This window comes from Amborella trichopoda, chromosome 10, assembly GCF_054954075.1.
Source record: "Amborella trichopoda isolate Santa Cruz 75 chromosome 10, AtrichopodaSantaCruz75HAP2 v2.0, whole genome shotgun sequence".
Taxonomy (NCBI): domain Eukaryota; kingdom Viridiplantae; phylum Streptophyta; class Magnoliopsida; order Amborellales; family Amborellaceae; genus Amborella; species Amborella trichopoda.
Window position 1 is genome coordinate 956,712 of NC_142345.1, and position 19,645 is coordinate 976,356.

At 36.0% G+C, this 19,645-nt stretch overlaps 1 protein-coding gene across 8 annotated transcripts; it reads left to right on the forward strand.

Annotated features, from left to right (window-relative positions):
* Window positions 1-6,421: 6,421 nt before the first annotated feature.
* On the forward strand, window positions 6,422-19,501 carry LOC18428021 (putative alpha-amylase 2). 8 transcript variants are annotated; one of them, XM_006837061.4, is made up of 16 exons: window positions 6,422-6,596; window positions 9,043-9,192; window positions 9,281-9,341; window positions 9,416-9,747; window positions 10,103-11,289; window positions 11,585-11,616; window positions 12,849-12,981; window positions 13,311-13,408; window positions 14,002-14,046; window positions 14,486-14,591; window positions 15,992-16,118; window positions 16,279-16,394; window positions 16,848-16,924; window positions 17,777-17,911; window positions 18,042-18,110; window positions 18,834-19,501. In XM_006837061.4, the coding sequence occupies exons 2-16, from the start codon at window positions 9,050-9,052 to the stop codon at window positions 19,104-19,106; spliced, it is 2,934 nt and encodes a 977-aa protein (XP_006837124.1). In that variant the 5' UTR covers window positions 6,422-6,596; window positions 9,043-9,049; the 3' UTR covers window positions 19,107-19,501. The 8 variants fall into 8 exon arrangements, with proteins under 8 accessions (XP_006837124.1, XP_020519123.1, XP_088706438.1 ...); XM_020663464.2 differs by having other exon boundaries at window positions 9,281-9,336; XM_088850309.1 differs by having other exon boundaries at window positions 6,460-6,596; window positions 9,281-9,336; window positions 9,456-9,747.
* Window positions 19,502-19,645: the final 144 nt, after the last annotated feature.

A 19,645-nucleotide genomic window follows, 5' to 3' on the forward strand; every position in this document is an offset into this window, starting at 1 on the left:
GTGAATGCAACAAGATAGGAAAGTGTATATTGAATGCAACAAGATAGGAAAGTACATATTACATCATTATATTATCATTATACATATAATGAAAGAACCACCACAACAATTGTGTGGGTCACAATTATTTCCTAAAATAATTTCTTGTCTCTAAGAATTTCTTTATGGTATCAGAGCGATTGCTGCCATCCATGCAGCACAATCGATAGAGGGTAAATTCAAAGAGAGACAATTCGATAATTCAATTGATAGAGTGAAATAGTCACGTCTTTTTTTCATCTCCAAAGGAAGTTTGTCCTCACATCCAGAGGTTAGTCCCTATTTACCATTGCTTCACCTTTACTTTGCCATTGCTTCACCTTTTCTTTGTCTTCACATCGGTCATCCATACCATCATACCATTCATATCATATATACTTTTTGCATCATCCATATCAACCAAACCTCTCACACCTAGCCCATATTCTCTCATTCAACCCTTACCCACAACCCGCACTCCCTCTTACACATCGAAAATAAATAAATCTCACTCACATTTCTCAGTCGATCCATCTATCCTCAAAATACCTCTTTATTCGAATGGATACTTCATCCTCATCAAACAAATATCCCTATCCCTCCACCCTAAATATAGGAAATTTTATGTCTACTAAATTGACACAAAATAACTATTTATTATGGAAAACCCAAATGCTCTCTCTCATTGAGAGTCAGGAACTTTTTGAATTCATTGATGGTGATTATCCTGCACCAAGTCAAAAGATTTCCTCTCCTAGTAATGGTGAAATTGAAAACTCATCCTATAAATTATGGCTAAAATCTGACCGACTTCTTAAAGCTTGGATCACAGGGACATCATTAGAAGAATGTCTTAGCCTTGTTGTTGGCCTTAAGACTTCTGCAAAAGTTTGAAAATGCTTGAAGAACTCCTATGTAGGTAATTATTAAGCTAGGGAATTTCAACTTACCCAGCAACTCCAACTCTGCAAGAAAGGGAATTAAACCATATCATAATACATATGCAAATTCAAGTGTATTTGTGATGATTTGGTAGCTATTGGAAAACATGTTCCTAGTGAAAATAAGGTTTTTTTGTTTTTTTAATGGATTTGGTCCAAAATATGACATTTTTTCTACCATTATGTTTAAGCTTCTGATTTCTTTATATTCTGAAATTATACCTCTTCTTTAAAGCCATAAGATTAGAAATCAGCTCCATGTCTCTGAAGAACACTCATATCCAAATCGAAAAGTGGCATTTATTGGACAACAAAAGTTTATTGAACCCAACAGAGGTAACTATAATTATAGAGGTAGAAGAAGGAACAGCTTTGGTGGTCCACATTTCTTCAACTCTCGAGGACATGCATTTGTTCAAACTTGCTAGATTAGTAATGTGGGTCGTGAGGTGCCCAAGAAAAATCAAGACAGTGGTAGTACACTACCTATGCGATACATGGATCGAGGCTTCCAACAATATTCCTAGATACAACAGTTAGCTCAGACACCTCAATAAAAGTGTCAAATTAGTGGGAAACTTAGATATACTGCATTGAAATATTGGTATCGATTCAACCACATGTACCAAACAGAAGATATTCCTCAAGCCCTTGTTGCAATAAATATAGCTGATTCACAAGACTCATAATGGTTATCGGACACAGGTGCCCCCACTCATATGACATGAGATTCAGATAAGTTGTAAAATCTTCATCCTTATAGAGGCACAGATACAGTCATGGTTGGGAATGGTGAACAATTAACTATTTCACATATTGATGATGCAAGTATTGATATTGAGTTTGAAAAATTCAATGTTTCTAATGTTCTTTTAGTGCCTAAAATGAAAAAGAACTTGTTATAAGTTAGTCCATTTACAACAGAATTCCTATGTATTTTTTAAATCTCCTCAAATGGATTTCTAATTAAAGAAATGAGCACATGAAGAACTTTAGCCACTGGCAGTAGAAAGGGAGATATATGAAATCAAAGTTTTACACATCCTCGGAGTAAAGTTGTTCATTACTTAAAATCTCAACATTTGATTAATGTTGATGTATGGAATAAATCTCACTCTGCTTGTGCTAGTTGTCAAATGGAAAAAAGTTGTAAACTTCCTTTTAGTGGTGTTGATAAATCCTATGTTGTTTGTGCTAGTTGTAAGATTTGTTCAGATTTATGAGGCCATGCTCCAACTGTATCTAATCAAAGTTATCGATTTTATATGGTGTTTGTTGATGATTATATTCGTTTTACTTGGATTTATCCTTTGAAATGAAAGTCTGAATTTTTCGTTGCATTTATGAATTATATGGTTGACAGGATGTTTAATAAAAGAATTCGACTGTTTCAATGTGATGGAGGTGGTGAATTTGCTAAGAAAGAATTTGTTGATCATCTTAATAACAATGGAGTCATATGACAATCATCATGTCCGGGAACCCTTGAGCAAAATGGAATAGCTGAAAAGAAACATAAAAATATTGTGGAACGTGCAAGAATCCCTAAACGTTTTTGTATTGAAGCCTTCCATGCTGGCGTATTTGTTATCAATAGAATTTCTCTTGCTAATTTACGAATGGATTCACCATACAAATTATTGTTTGGACACTTACCAGACTACTTTCACTTCAAGTATTTGGTTGTCTGTATTTTCCATATCTTGGAAACTATGCTACAAACAAATTTAATCCATGTTATCTTCCATGTGTATTCTTAGGCTATAGTATCCAACATAAGGGCTACAGATGTCTACATCCACCCATACGACGAGTCTATATTTCTAGACATATTGTATTTGATGAAAATATATATCCTTATGCTAATCACAATTCTTTGTTTGATAGTGCTCAGGTTTCGGGAGAGTTGTCCACCTATGCAAAATGGTCAGAGTGTTATGAGCCTGACATACATACTCATTCTTCTTCTGATTCACCTCCACATAAACCACCCATATGAGAGGGCCCTTGATGTATCTAATCCCTCAGGTCTAGTTTTTCCCTTCACCATTGATAACTCTCAGACTTCTCTTATAGAGGAAGATGTCACCCCTGCAACACCAATCCAAGATATTCAGGATGATACAACACACAATCATGGTGATGAAAACATTGCCACTTAAGAAACCAACCGATCTAATTTCTTTTCAACTTCTGAGCATCATCATCATCACAAGATCTCAAGATGGTACTCGAGGACCTCGAATTCTCCCATCTATGCCAGCAATCTCAAGTGCTCCTACTTTTGAAGCTATCCCTTTTGAACCTAAAACCAATAAGTCTGCTTTGAGTCATTCAGCTTGGCATCATGCGATAAAAGAAGAAATTGAAGTCCTACATGTTAATTTAACTTGGGAGCTAACTCCACTAGGTATGAATGTTGTTAGTTATCATTGGGTCAATAAAACGAAATTAAAGTCGTGTCGTAATCTAGAGAGACTTACGATCAGATAAGTTGCTAAAGAATATAATCAAGTTGCTGGAATTGATTTTTCTGAAACATTCAGTCATGTTATTAAGCCTGCTAATATTCGGATTGTTCTCACCATATATATTGTGCGCCACTGACCTATCAAACAGCTTTATGTGACAAATATCTTCTTGCATGTCTTTCTTAAATAACCTGTATTTATGAAACAACATCCCAGATTTGTGAGCTCAAAATATCCAAATCATGTCTGCAAATTAAAAAGAGCTTTATATGAGCTCAAGCAAGTGCCTCGGGCCTGGTTTGATCGATCTAATAGTTATTTATTATGAATAAGATTCTATTGCAGCATAGTCGATTCATCTTTATTTGTTTCTCGCATTACTCAAGGCACTATTATCCTTCTCCTTTATGTTGATAATATTATTGTTTTTGGTAAACAACATTTCTCAACTTGGAAGGGATTTTACCATGAAAGATATTGGACATCTTCACTACTTTCTTGGCATAGAGGTATCTTATTTTTCAGGATGTATTTTGCTCGCACAAAGAAAATATGCTCGGGATATTATTGGCCGTGCTTAGATGTTCGGTGCCAGACCTTATTTAACACCAATGGCAAATAAATAATAGTATTCAGGGGAATTCTGAACCATTTTCTGATCCATCTCTCTATTGGAGCATTGTTGGTGCACTCCAATACATTACTATAACACAGCTAAAACTTTCTCATAGTGTTAATATTGTGTGTCAATTTATGCATCCTCCTACAATCGCACATTTGCAGCTAATTAAGCAGATCCGTCATTATCTCAGTGGTACACAATCTTGTTGTATAAGAATCTTATCTACTAGTTCATTTGAGTTATATGCCTTCTTTGATGCAGACTGCGTTGGGTATCCAACCACTCATCATTCAACCACTGGTTTTTGCACCTATCTTGGTTCTAATTGCATATCTTAGAGTGTTAAGAAACAGTCGACTGTGGCTCGTTCTAATGCTGAAGCAGAATACCGATCTATGGTATCCACTACTGCATAATTGTCATGGCTTTCTTTTATTCTTTGTGATATTGGGGTGCCTCTTCCTCAGCCACCAACTCTTTTTTGTGACAATATTAGTGCTCTCTACATGACAATGAATTATGTTTTTCATATACAAATAAAGTACATTGAATTAGACTATTATTTTGTGCATAAAAATGTTGCTCTTGGATTACTAATCACTCGTTTTGTTTTCTCTCGCAATCAAGTAGCTGATATCTTCACCAAACCTTTGCCACGAGGTGTTTTTCATGATCTATGCTTCAAACTTAAGCTTCAAATGCCTCCCCATCCGAGTTTGAGAGGGAGTAATATAAATAAAATTCCAAATCTATAATTTTTGGAAAGGTCTCAGTAGACAATATTGCTCTTTTCTTTTTGAAAAGTTGATGCAACAAGATAGTAAAGTATGTATTACACCATTGTATTCCCATTATATATACAATGAAAGAACCACCATAACAATTGTGTGGGTCACAATTATTTTCTAAAAGAGTTCCTCTCTCTCTCTAAGAATTCTTTAGCGTTGAGGCACTAGTTTAGGCACGGTGGGAAATCAAGCAGGAAGGTAGGAAGGCTTAGGGGGAGAAAGAAACCGACGGAAAGAGCTGTATGCGTGAGGTGATGATGTGATACTGGTCTTTGAGGTTGAAGATGCCCCCTCATCTTCTACTAAACTAAATAGTTATATGTATTACAATCTAATGATTGAAATAATTTGATGAGATTTGATCCCCAAACAATCTTGTTTTTTTAAACATGAAGATATAAAGAACCTGACAGTGGTTCGCCCAAGGGAAAATAAAATTGTTCTTTTCTCATAGTAACATATGAGAGTATTTTCGAGCAGTTCAGTTGGAGGAATAATCTAATATACTAGGCTAGATATAGTTATAGTTACTCTAGTTGCTTTGCTTCTCAATTTTGAATTCCTTAAATATTTTTGAGAAATTTATCAAAATACACTTAATATTTCAACTATTTAACATTTTACAATAGGTGTATTTTGATAAATATCATACCCATTTTGATGTGTGATTTGATGGGCTATTTAAAATTTGATCTGGATGATTTAAAATCAGATAAAAAATTATAAGTAAAATGTTAAATAGTTTAAATCATAGATTTATTTTGATAAAGTTACCAGTATTATTTTGAAAGAAGTGAAGCTTTACTTTTTCTTGCTCAAGGTAGCCTTATAAAAAATGCATCCATGTCTATATAGAAAATAGTCTGATAGGGATGCAGCCTTTTCAAAGTAAGTAAAGCCTCACTTCATAACTCATCCAAATTACAATTCACGTATTGGAAAACCTTTACATCGATCATCTCGACTTGAACGATATGGTTGTGAAAAAAATTAAGATTTTAAGTGGTAAAAATATTATATATTATAACAAATTATCTGGACCGTCAATTTTACCTTAAAAATAAATATTCATGGATCCACAAAATCTGTACCTTTTTTTGAGTTTCAAATTTAATTGTCTGTATAGGAAATTAATTTTAGAGCCATCAAAGATATTTATGTTACGAAAAGTATTTTCTTGATGAGGATTTGAGGTGCCTAGCCCTTATAGAAACCCCGAGGGGAAAAGTTTGTATAGAGCCGAAGCTCTAAATAATCAAATTAGAGCCTACTTTAAAAATTTTATTAAAAGATGTTGTTTTGATTCTCAAATATCTTTAAATTGATCATCTCAACATCAAGATGCATGGATATGAGAAAAAAATGGGTTTCAAGTTTTGGAACATTGCATCTTGTAACATGCTTTTGGACCGTCAATTTTAAAGATTCTTACATTTTCATAGATCTGTTTAATCTACTCTTTTTTTATGCTTTAAGTTTTAATATTAAAGATAAAAATATATTTTAAGACCATCATAAAGATTTTTAATATTGAAACTAAAATTTGATACTATTTGAATGTGTGCTTTACTTTGATTGTTTAGAGCCTCGGCTCTATACAAACCGCAATTAGTGAGTGATGGAGACGTGCGCCAAAAGGAGGTATGATTTTTTAGAGAGAGATGAAAAAGTGCAGAAAAAGGGAGCATGATTTCACCAGATATTCCGTGAATCCAAACATAGAAACACATGAACAGATCTCCTTTTATGCTTCCAGGTCAGCTCTCTCTCTCTCTCTCTTCTCTTTTAGCAACTGCTGGGGCAGCCTCTCTCTCTCTCTACATTTTCTAGCTGATAAATTTTCATTGATTCTTCTGAAGTTCTAACCAACCTCTCAAGGTTTGCTTGCTTGTTTTTCCATTAATTTATCATGTAGCATGTCCACACACAGAGAGAGAGAGAGAGAGAGAGAGATGAAATGTATTTCGATGATCATGTGATTCAACTTATCTCGTTGCTGATAAAGCAAATTAAGTTGCTATGTGTTTTTTGGTAATATTATCTCTTTCTTTTCTTTTGAATGTTTTTTTGGTAATATTATCTCTTCTGCAAATTGAGTTCTCTCTGAGTTTTTTTACTTATCCTCAGCATTGAGTTCTATAATGTCCATCATTTTGCATTTGCTTTGATTTCACATTCTTAGATGCTTGCAATTTCATCAAAGCCTGCGATATAGTTTTGAATGCACCCCATTACTGCATCTTGTGACATTTGGTTCCAAATATTGAATTTGACATGCTATTTTTCTTGGCAAGCTCCATTTTTTTTATGATTTTTCTTATTGTTTCTTCTGTGATGTGGATTATAAACACGATAGAAAACAACAGCCAGCCGATTGTACATGTATTGCCATTTTAGTTATTTCAATTCAAATTGCGGTTACATTTTTATATGGGGTATTTCGTTTGTTTCTTCTTCTTTTGATGATTCACAATCTTATTCTTAATGAAGTTTGAGTGTGGATTTGTGGTTATTTTACTTACTGGATGTTAATATTGTTTCTTTGTGGCACAATGCTTCTAGATGTTTATACGTTGAGAGGAACTCAAATTTGACAACTTTATTTGGCCATATGCTGTGGCACACCATGGAAACTAATCATGACAAGAAGGTTCCAGTGATTAAAAAAGTCACTGACTAGGTCTCACACCGGTTCGAGTCACTCGTACCTGCCTGGGCCGGGTGACTAATGCGAAAAACTAGATGAGCCTTACCCAAGTCAAAGACCTTTTTTCTTTTCTTTTTTAAAATTTTATTTGGGGTTTGTCAAGACTCGGCTGAGTAGGGCTGTCCCAACTAGGCCAAGCTAGCATCTGACTCGGGCTTGAGACCCTGGCGAATTCCAGCCTGAGTAAGGGTTTTCAAACACTGGCATATACAATAAGGTGGTGGTTATTGCTTTGTGAATGAGGAATTTGGATTTTCAGATCTATTGAGATGCTATTTGTTGGTATAGTTCTATGGCTGTTTGTTATCACTTTTTTTTTTAAGGGGGCATATGATATTGGTTTCTTTTGTTGTTTCCAAACTTGAATTTTTAATCATCTCTAATTTCTTTGGACACCTTTGGTGTTTAAAAAATATCATCTGAATCTTATATAGAATTCTAAGTGGAAAACAAACTAGGGAATGTTTTGAAGATGTGTGATTGTTGTTGTCATCAGAACTTATGAGTTGTCACTAAAATGAAAGGAGTTTTATTCTTTTCGTACATGTAGACACATTAATATATTACAGTTGCGGACTGTTTTTTTTAAAAGGGCATATGATATTGGTTTCTTTTGTTCTTTCCAAATTTGAAGTTTTTATCATCTCTAATTTCTTTGGATACCTTTGGTGTTCGAAAAATATCATCTGAATCTTATATAGAATTCTAAGGAGAAAAAAACTAGGGAATGTTTTGAAGAAGTGTGATTGTTGTTGTCATCAAAACTTATGAGTTATCACTAAAATGAAAGGAGATTTTATTCTTTTAGTACATGTATACACATATACATTACAGTTGCTAATAAAGTATGGCATCGCCATTCCTTTCCATGAGAACCCTGTCGGTGATTGCTCAGTAAATGGGGCTTCTCTCTCTTTTTTAGTTTATAAGAAACCATTCTATATACAAGAGTTCTCTAACTTTTGTTTCTTCACAATTCCACATCTCATCAGCTTTTGGGCATAAAACAGAAGCAATGATTTAAATGGCTTAAATTTAGGTGTTCCTTTGTGTAACCTGTGGTTATCAACCATGATGGCATTGCACTTATGCAAGAAATGACAACCACCAGGTTTTGATCTGTTCTGTTAATATTAATAGTTTACTCTCTGGCTCCTCTCTGGCTTTCTCTTCCAATGACTACTATCGATGGAGAGTTGGAGTCTTATTGGATCATGAACCCCTCAACTAATATTTGCTACATGCTACTTAAATGACACCAACGATGTGGTCACTTGCTAACATGGTTCCTATTATTTACATGTTAACTTTCATAAAGATTATTAATGTGCTTCGGTCTCTGCCTTGTTATTACTACTATTTCGCTTAATGCTAGCACAGCTGCTGCTTTCAGGAAAATAAGTCAAAGAAAGCACAAGATATGTAGTTATTTATTTACTTTTTTTGTAATTTATTTGTTGCTGACTTTTATTGAACAACTATGAGTTGATGGCAGTTAGAAAATGGCATTGTTGGCTTGGCCTGGTGTCCCTTCGAGGAGTTTCTCGCATCATTCCATCCTCCCTAGAAACACCAAGCTGCATAATCCAAATCTCTGCATATGGCATCACTCTTTTGCCTTTAGAAATGCTTCAAATCATAGGAGGTACCACAAAGTTTACTGCGCTTTTCCAGTTCCACAGATTCAACTGAATTGTGTGATTTGTATAAAATTTGTGCTTTTACTTGTGCAGGAAAATCCATGAAAGAGAAAAAGGTCTTGATGGCTACCAACCTTTATTACGTGCAAGTATGGTATGTTCATACACATATATTTCACTATTCTCATATTTTACGTGTTCACTTTAATCTTAAAATTATCGTGACAGGGTGATTCTAAAGATATTTTAACGGATACTGTCTTCGAAGGAGATGGTGTTTCATCAGGCTCTGGTAATGGTGAAGTTTTGCAAATCACTCGTGAGGAGTTTATTGCAACCAATGATGCACTGGAAGAGGCTAGACTGAGGCAAGAAGCTGCTGAGAAAGAAAGAGACCGCTTGACCCAAGATTTGGCACTTTCAGAAGCTAAGTTACAAGAATATGCTGCTACCATAGATGGCAACAGAGAATTGGCAGTGGCTGAGCTTGAAGCCGCGAAATCCCTGTTCCATGACAAGCTTCAGGATTCGCTTAATGAGAAATTTGCATTGGAAACCAGGTTGGTTTGCTTTGTTCTTGAAAAACTTCTTGTCTTGTGGAGTCATAATTCATTACAAAGAAAAATAAAGAAATGGGTTTTGTAATTTGGCTCTTTTCTTTTATTCTTGAAAAGCGTTATACTTGATTGAATTATCATTTTTCCCAAAATAAAAGGAATAACAAAAATTCAACACAGAAACCTTTCTTTTATTTTTTTAGACACTTATTATTTGATGAAATTACATTTAACAAAGAGAGAAATCAAGAAAATTGCCTTTAAAATGTGGTTGGTAGTTTTCCTTCTTTTTGAAAAACTTCTTTGTTGATTGAATTATCATTTACGGATAAGCGAAAAAAATCGCCTTGGAAACCAGGTTGGTTCTTGCAAAACAGGATGCAGTTGAGCTAGCGGTGCAGGTTGAGAAGCTGGCTGAGATAGCTTTCCAGCAATCCACCTCTCACATATTAGAGGATGCGCAAATGAGGGTATCAGCAGCTGGAACATCAGCTGCAGAGGCAGCCTATCACATTGAAGAACAACTAAGAACAACTACTGAAAACACACTGTCATCCATTGTTGAACAATCTAATGATACATTGGGAAAGGTTTTGATGGCAGCCCAACAAGCCAGCGACCATGCAAAGAGAGCCATGGAATCCCTTACAGATGGGTTGCAGGTGGTGGATGAAATGGTCTCTGTTCATTCGATGAATGTAGGTCTACAAAGTGCAATGAGTGAATTGGAACGGCAGCTAACCTTTAAACAAAATGAGGTTGATAGATTGAGCTCTGAATTGGAGTTGGTTCAAGCTCGTGCTAATTCATTAGAGGCACGTGCCAACTCTTTGGAGAACACCCTAGCTGAAGTTCAGGAATCCACCAAAAGGAAGCTTTTAGAGCAAGAAGAGGCAACAAAGTCATTGTTGAAGAAGTTCAAGGAAGAAGCAGCAAAAAGTGAAGCCTCCGCTACCATGGCCTTGAAGGTGGAGTTAGAGGGCATAAGATCCACAGTTGATGCTGCCAAGAAAACCATGGAACTAAAGGATCGAGCTTATATGCAGAGATGTTTGGCTCTAGAGCGATCTCTAAAGGCTTCTGAAGCTGCTACCAATGTGTGGAGGCAGAGGGCTGAAATGGCTGAATCTCTGTTACAGGAGGGAAGGTTGGTGGGAGAAGAGGATCAAGATGCTACCGTTGTGGTTAATGGAGGAAGGTTAGATATTTTGACTGAAGATGATTCCCAGAGATGGAGACTTTTGGCTGATGGTCCCAGAAGAGATATTCCTGAATGGATGGCTCGTAGAATTAGATCCATCTGTCCCAAGTTTCCACCTAGGAAAACCACAATTCCTGAAGAATTGACTGTGTCATCCTCTTCTTTAACTTTGCCAAAACCTGAGGAAGTATGGTCAATTGCTCAAGAAAAGCCAAAGCAAGGGGACACATTTATCAAGCAAGTGATTGAGAAAGAAGCGATTGGAAAGCAGCGGAAAGCTTTGGAACGTGCTTTGCAGAGGAAAACTATACAGCGACAAAGGATTCCTGAACCCACAAAATTGGGTAAGCTACACGAAATTTTTGATGGGATAGCTGTCATCAATGGCTATGGGCAATAGTATCCATTGGATCCAATGAAATTATTGACAGTCATGGATAGAATGGGACCCATGACATGCCATTGTTGGGTTGTCCTCTCAATCCCCATCCATCATTTCATTGGACTGTGATGGTCCCAGTGGACTGTGGAAAACCGCAGTCCCTAGGGATATATTATTCTTTCCTTTTCTGTTTTCAGCTATTTGCTATATGAGATTGTTGATTTGTCAACATGGGTTGGATTGTGATCTTGATGCAGAACCTGGCACTGGCACTGGGCATGAGATTGTGGTGGGTATTCCTTTGAAAGCTATATAGTTAAGATGATGCTACTACCCAACAACTTTTCCGTATTGTATGTCGAGAAATAAGATGATTTCCCAATTCAATGTTATTCTATTAATCTGTTCCAGGGTTTCATCCTTTTTCTGTGACAACGGTTGTTTGCTGTGTGCCCCATCAAGTATATTACTAATAGTACAAATTGACGTTACACGTATGAATTCATACTTTGTGGATTCCATTGACATGTTTTATTGAAATTGTGCTGTTGTAATGGGGACTTTAAATTTATGCAATAGTTTGAGCGGTTTTCTTTGCTTGTGTTGTTTCTTTTATTCTTTATCATCATTTAGATGCATGCTGTTTCAGTACCATCACTATCGTGAACTGATCAGTTTTTTGCAGTTGTCATATCACATGGTGATTTTCAAGTGCTTGTGTTCTTTTTGCTTAGTTGTTTACGTTGGATGACCCTTTTTATTAGTTGGAACCTTCTCCAATCTCCATCCTTAGGATGAAGAGTTTTATTCCAAGTACCGACCACCTTGCCTAGAGCATTGTAACTTTGTGCTGGAAATTCTTACTGAGTCAGATTTCTACTTTGATCCAAATCTTTTAGGTATTTCTTTTGGTTTAGTTTTATTTTTAATGTTCTTTTCAAATCGTCCTCAATAAATTTGTCTTCGAAATGGATTTGGTCCAGTTAAGGATTTTTTTATTCTGCCAACAATTTAACTGATTTCATTTAATTAACAATCAGTTTCCATATGTGGTGGAAAATTCTTGACATAAGGTTTTTCATGTAAAAACTCTAGAATAAAAAAAACAATCTAGAACAATGAATCTACAACGGGCAATTTCCTTAGGCTATGAGCTACACTTTATTAAATCCCTCCAAATATGAGTTTCCAAAAGCTGTTTGATAACATATATGTTTTTGACTGATTTTTCTTGGCCTATAGGTATTGTTATTAGTTAGAAGAGCCTTGCATTGTTGTACTATATGACATGCAATTTGGTGTCACGGTTTTCTCGTTTTGAAAAGAGATACTTGGATTTCGTGCATTAGGCAGTTTTTAATAAATCCCATTTGTGTCTTTGTGCTATATAAGTATGTGGTACTTATCATATTGTTATAAATGTATGATGATGATGATTGGAAATTACGTTTTCTTTTTCCTTTTTTTTTTCTTCTGTGCAGTGTTGCATGTACTTATTTTAATGGTTGCTGCAATGTGAAGTTCCAAGGATTCAATTGGGAAAGCTCGAGGAGGAGATGGTACCTGGAACTAGCTCCAAAAGCAGCTGATTTGTCGCATTGTGGGATTACTGCTGTGTGGCTCCCACCTCCTACAGAATCAGTTGCTCCACAAGGTATACACTTGGAATTTTGATAATTTTGATTTTTTGTTGAGCATTCCTCTGCATAATTACTACGTCTAATGGATTAGGTGCTATTTTCTTTTGCTCAATCACTTTGTGACCTATTCTTTTAGAGGCATAGGTAACTGACTTTCTGATGTTAAACATCATTCTGTGACATGATTTATGCATTAAAATGTTTCTATTATGGTTTGATATTTCTCGAGTAAGAATCTGCATGAACAGAACATTGCAATGATGTAAGTCCATTTGAGGATCCAAGTAGTGCAACAAATTATTAATAACATTGAAAGTTACTAATAACATGGTATTTGATGCAGGTTACATGCCTTCTGATCTGTACAATTTGAACTCAGCTTATGGGACGGTGGACGAGCTTAAGCAATGTATAGAGGAATTTCATAGTCAAGATCTTTTGGTGTGTTTTTACAGACCTTCGATGGGAATGCTGTCAATTGTATTTCAAGTTCACTGGTCATTATTAGTACAGTATGCATGACATGCATTTTGCTCCTTGGTTATTCTGAGGTTGCATAGAATTGCATATTCATGAGTCGTCAAGTTTGCTTGCATGAGTATTTGTTGAAAGTAATGTCTTTAAAACATGATGACTTTCTAGTCATCACCTTGAGAGAAAGTGGGTATAACGCAATTCCGAGTGGGGTTTAAAGTTTGTCCAATGGGAAGAAGGGCATGTAATAAAAGGCAAATAAAATTGTCCCTTTTATTTTTTAGCAAATTTTTTTGACTGCTAGACGGTCTTCTTTCCTTTCGAGAAATTATCAGTAATTCCTAGGTTGAGGCCACGGTACTGTGAATGTGGCTATGGGCACATCTAAAACATCAACTTCTTGTGATTTTACATATGTTTTTGGAGTATTAGACCTTGATATGTTGCCACTTTCTAAGTATCCATGCATCATGGTTTTGTGTCTTTTCTATTCTGCCAACTATAGATATCTTTTCATTTATCCATATGTGAGTACCTAATTTTGAAGCTTGTTTTTACAGGCTTTGGGTGATGTTGTGCTTAACCATCGATGTGCGCAAAAACAGGTGCATTTTTTTATTTGGTAATGATAAATTCATTTTCTTACTTCAGTGTGGCAATTTATGCCAAATATTACTGTGGAGTGTTGGTCAATATATTTTGTTTGTGGTTCCATATTTGTAATAATTGAGCAAAAGCAAGACATGGCACATATATTGTGTTGTCCACATCATACTGGCCTTTTCCTTGTGATCTAATAATGGAATAGGGCTCATAGGCCATCTTATTTTACTGGAATTATTATGGATTTATTCTGTAATATCTATTTAGGGGGCTTAGCAGCGGCCTTAAAATTAAGTTGATTTGAAATAACTTCTGCTTGTGGTTTCTCTAATGAATTTTGTATTCAACTGGATAGTTCTTCAATGCATAAAATTCATTTCATGTGTATATTCATTAGTGATTTTCATGAATTACATTCATCTGAAATTAAACTTTTTTCAGAGTCCAAATGGCGTGTGGAATATTTTTGGGGGGAAACTCGCATGGGGGCCTGAAGCAATTGTTTGTGATGACCCAAACTTCCAGGGGCTTGGAAATCCTTCAAGTGGTATCTATCTTACTTGCAATGCTATTTATTTTTGCTTGTTAGATGAATGCTAAAATGTGCTTTCTTAGCTTTTGGAAATTATAAAATTGATGCCTACCTACTCGCTTATTGGATATGGATTGCCCTAGAATCTAAAGGTTTTAAAATTTGCTAGACTAAGAATGAATATATGGAACAAGTTTAGTAATAATAGGAATAGAAACAAGGAAATAGTTAAAATTAATGACCAAGAAATTATTTTCGATGTCTTGGGTCAATAATCCAGGAGAATGGAAAATTTGAGGAAGATGTCGTGATAGAATTAGAGCTGGGTGGGCAAAGATTGCCACGTAGTAATGAAACTTGAAGAGAAGTTCTATAGGACGGTTGTAAGACCAGCCATGCTTTAAGGGACAAAACGTTGGAGCTCAAGACACAAAATATCTATACGATGAGTGTAGTTGAGATGAGGATGTTGAGATGGATGAATAGCAAGACAAGAAAGGATAAAATTCAGAATGAATACATCCGAGGGAACTTAGAGGTGGCTCCAATAGGTGATAAGATGAGGAAAACAGACTTAGGTAGGCTGGCTATGTGCTGCGTAGACCTAATACAACACCGGTTAGGAGGGACGATTTGGTTCAGGTGGAAGGCTCTAAAAGAGCAAGGGGAATGTCAAAAAGATATGGATTGAAATAGTGAGAAGATAGGTTGACTTATGGTCTAACCAAGGTATGTCTCATAATAGAGCAAAATGGTGGAACATGATTCGTGTAGTTGGGATAAGACTCGAATGAATGTCGATGATTTTGAACAAGTTCCTTGTTGTATGCCGCTGTACTAGTTCTCATGGACACCATACTTGAAAGTTATACCTTTATCTACATAACTTTGATGGAATGTGATGTTCACTTTATAATTTTTATAGGACTTTAATTTACTTAATTGAGGAAAGATGTGTCAGGTAAACTGTAGTCGCCCATTTCTCTTAATATTTGAGAAATATTACAAACAAAAAAGGCAAAATTTGGCTGGCTCCATAATTATGTCTCTCTTTAACTCTTTTTTCTTTTCAAACAGCTGAACTTTTTGGGCAAAATTAGTGGGAAAATTTTAAAGTGAAATTCCCCTCTCCTATCTAGGTGATTCTTCAAGACTCGAACCTTAGTTCTACTTTGAAATCAAATGCTTCTACACCATGGCCACATTGTCAAAGGACATGTGAAGCTCTTCTACCCCTTGACCATTAAATTAATTTCCTAAAGTTAGCGAAAAAATAAATGATACTTAGCAATGTTGAAATACGTTTTCTACTTGATGCAAGACTTGTAGAATAGCCTTATATTATGGTGGTTCGTCCTAATCTGGATTCTCCTTTGTTAAGTTGTACTTCATATTTCTTGGTATTCTTTGTGTAGGTGATATTTTTCACGCAGCACCAAATGTCGATCATTCCCAAGAGTTTGTACGGAGAGATATCAAGGAATGGCTAAACTGGCTTCGAAGTGAAATTGGTTTTGATGGCTGGCGCCTTGATTTTGTGAGGTGCAAAAGATAAATTTTGTTACCCTCACAAATATATGTTTCTTTATCATATCACTCATTTTCCATGTATAGAGTCTATTGGATATGTAATCTTATTATCTGTTCTCATTTCTTCATCTACCAAAAGGAAATTCGTTCTACTGGCTCTTCTTTTTTGCAGAGGTTTCTCAGGAGGGTATGTTAAGGAATACATTGAAGCCTCAAATCCTGCCTTTGCCATTGGAGAATATTGGGATAGTTTGGCATATGAAGGTGGCAATTTATGTTATAATCAAGGTTGTCACTTTGTTCTTTTGCAATGAACTTGACATTAGCTGAACGATAGTTATGGATTTTCCGCTTGGAACCATGCTGCCATAGACTTTTTTCTCTTTTGGATTTCATGTCTTTTACGATTGAAAAAGACATATCTATCTATAGCATGGTGCAAATTTTGCATCTTCAATTTGTATAAATTCCTTGAGCTTTCAAGTGTTTCTTATGTAGTCTCCCAATGAATCTATGAGGGTCTCCTCTTGGAAAAGCAGTATATGATTATTTTCTTGGTAAAAACTATGCTTACAGAGTGTAAATACCTGAGATACATATGGAATGTCATTTTTCCAAGTTTGCCATAGATGTGGAACATATTTTACTTCGAAGTTCTAAATTAGTGCTACTACTTCCATTAGTTTATGACTCAGGAGTAGCTAGGCACCAAAAAGTTGCTAACAGGGCTTTGACATGCAGATGCTCATCGCCAACGCATAGTTAATTGGATTAATGCCACCAGTGGTACTTCATCTGCGTTTGATGTTACATCTAAGGTTTGCTTTTGTGATTGCCTCTTTCTTTCACGCACACGCACTAGAATTATGGTCATTTCTGCCTAGACAAGGAATGTGAACTACTGATGCAAAGTATTTTGTGTTTGAGAGTTGTTCTCTCACTCAAAGTTCCAAGTGTATGAAACCCTTCACCTTATATAAGCTTACTTAACTATGTATTGCAGCCCACAAAAGTCTTCCACTGTGATGACAGTTATTTTTATTAAACCAACATTTTAACCTATGACTTTGGTGACAATAATGAATTTATATGTCCTTAAAACTTCAATCCTGCTTTTTAGAAAAATAAAGTGATCAGAAAATTGTGACGAAACCAATTAAAAAGTAACGTATTGAAAATACTGAAGAAGGACAGAAGCTATGTTTCAATAAATCATTAGTAAGGGTTTATTTGCCATCAGGGTAACACTATTAGCAGATCACTCCATTGCAATTAGTATGATAGAAAAGGAAAGACCTCATGAGCTATTTTCTTTTCTTCTAAAGCATGAGCTGAGAGCTTCCAATAACCACCATGTTCTAAACGTTGAAATTGTGTTCCATTGACGACCAACATGATATTAACCATATTGGATTCTCATGCAGCTTAAATATGGTGCCAATTTTCTGCAAAACCAACAAATGAACCAGGCATTACCCCTACACTGCAAAAATTCCCATCTTTTGTGACTGCATTTTATTTGACCCTTAGAAACTTTCTTTAAAGAGTTCTGGGTGGGACACGATTTATTCAAATTTTTTATATTACATAGTTGTGAGTTGATCAGTTACATCAAAGGATATGTGGATTTTGTGATACAATGCTTTTATCGTGATACACTTACTGAACAGGGCATCCTCCATTCTGCTTTGCACAACCAATACTGGAGACTAATCGACCCTCAAGGAAAACCAACTGGAGTGATGGGTTGGTGGCCTTCACGTGCAGTGACCTTCTTAGAGAACCATGATACTGGGTCAACACAGGTCTCTCTCTCTCTCTCTCTCTCTCTCTCTCTCTCTCTCTCTCTCTCTCTCTCTCTCTGATGAGCATCCTTTGACTGTGCAAATAAACTGAACCTTTTCTCCCTTTCGTTGCTCTATTTTTTTGTTTTAGGGGCACTGGCCATTTCCACGCGAGAAGCTCACACAAGGATATGCTTATATTTTAACGCATCCTGGGACGGTAATTTCTCATCCATTCTTCTCTGCTGTCCCTTAAGTTTGGATTTTCATGTGGAATTTGGGGAATAAAGGCTTTTTAGATCTGCTTCTTTGTCTATCCTTAACTTCGCTTCCTGCATGGAATTTGGGGAATAAATGCTTTAATTCTGCTTCTTTGTCCATCCTAAACTCCGCTTTTCACATGGAATTTGTGAATAAATGCATTGATATCTGTTTCGCTGTCCTTCCTAAACTTCACTTTTGACATGTAACTTTAGGAATAAATGCTTTAAGATCTGATTCTGGCTTTCCTTTTCAAACTCTAACTAATCCTTCTCTCCCTTCTTCCTCTCTAAATTTATAAATGAAAAGGGACATGGTTCATTTTTACGAAGTCACAAAAGTGACACCATTTTTAAACCTTTTTAACAGAAAAAGATTGGTTTGATAATGCTTACACAACCAGCTTTTAGGAATGGACTGAAAATACAAGAGCCTCTTTTGCTATTTGAGAGCAATAAGATCATTTCTTTCTGTCTCTCTTTCCCTGCACTGGATCCGATACTTGGGGCCTTGTTTGCCATTTTGAAACTGCTAGCATTTCTGTTAATATCTCGAAAGTCTGGCCTTGCTTGCCCTTTTAAAACTGCTAGCCTTGCTGTTAATTCTTCAAAACCAATGCTTTTACTGTTTGCTATGGAAACAAACTTTTGCTTTAGCACATTCCCTCTTTTGCCTCATGCAGCCTGTCATCTTCTATGACCACTTCTATGATTTTGGCCTCCGAGATGTCATAACAGAGCTAATCGAAGCCAGATCAAGGGCTGGAATTCATTGTAGGAGTTCTGTGAAAATCTACCATGCAAACAATGAAGGGTATGTAGCCCAGATTGGTGATACCCTGTTAATGAAGATTGGCCACCTAGATTGGAACCCTTCAAAAGAGAACCAGTTGGAAGGAAGCTGGCAGAAGTTTGTCGATAAGGGTGGAGACTATCAGCTGTGGTTAAGACCGTAGTTAATCAGTTTACAGTTCCTCTCTCTCGCGCGCGCACGGGATTGGAACCTGTAGAAAGACAACCATTGAAAGAGAGCTGACGGAAATTTGTCCACAAGGCTGTGGATTACCAGCTCTGATTGAGACCACAATAACCTTGTGATTTTGTTTCAATCATGGTTTGAAATTAATAGCTTGCACAGAGAAATCAAGTGTAAAATCCCTATAAATTCATGGGGTTTGTAATGAACTATGTGCCAATCAAAAATAAAACAGCAACAAGCCATCTTCACAGTTATTTACCTCTGTAACTAATAGAAGTAACAGCATTGGGATGAAAATAGGATTATTTTGGGTATGTATTATTATCACATACGTATCATATAATGAAGTGTGCTGGCGTCCTTTTTGCTGCCTTTAATTTGCAATCTTGTTCCTCCGAGGAACCAAATTGTCACAGGGAATGAATCTTATGACGGCCCCCCGCTCTCTCTCTCTCTCCAGGAATGCAAAAACAAGAGATGCACTAGACTTGTATGCTTGTCCACAACTAAAGACTA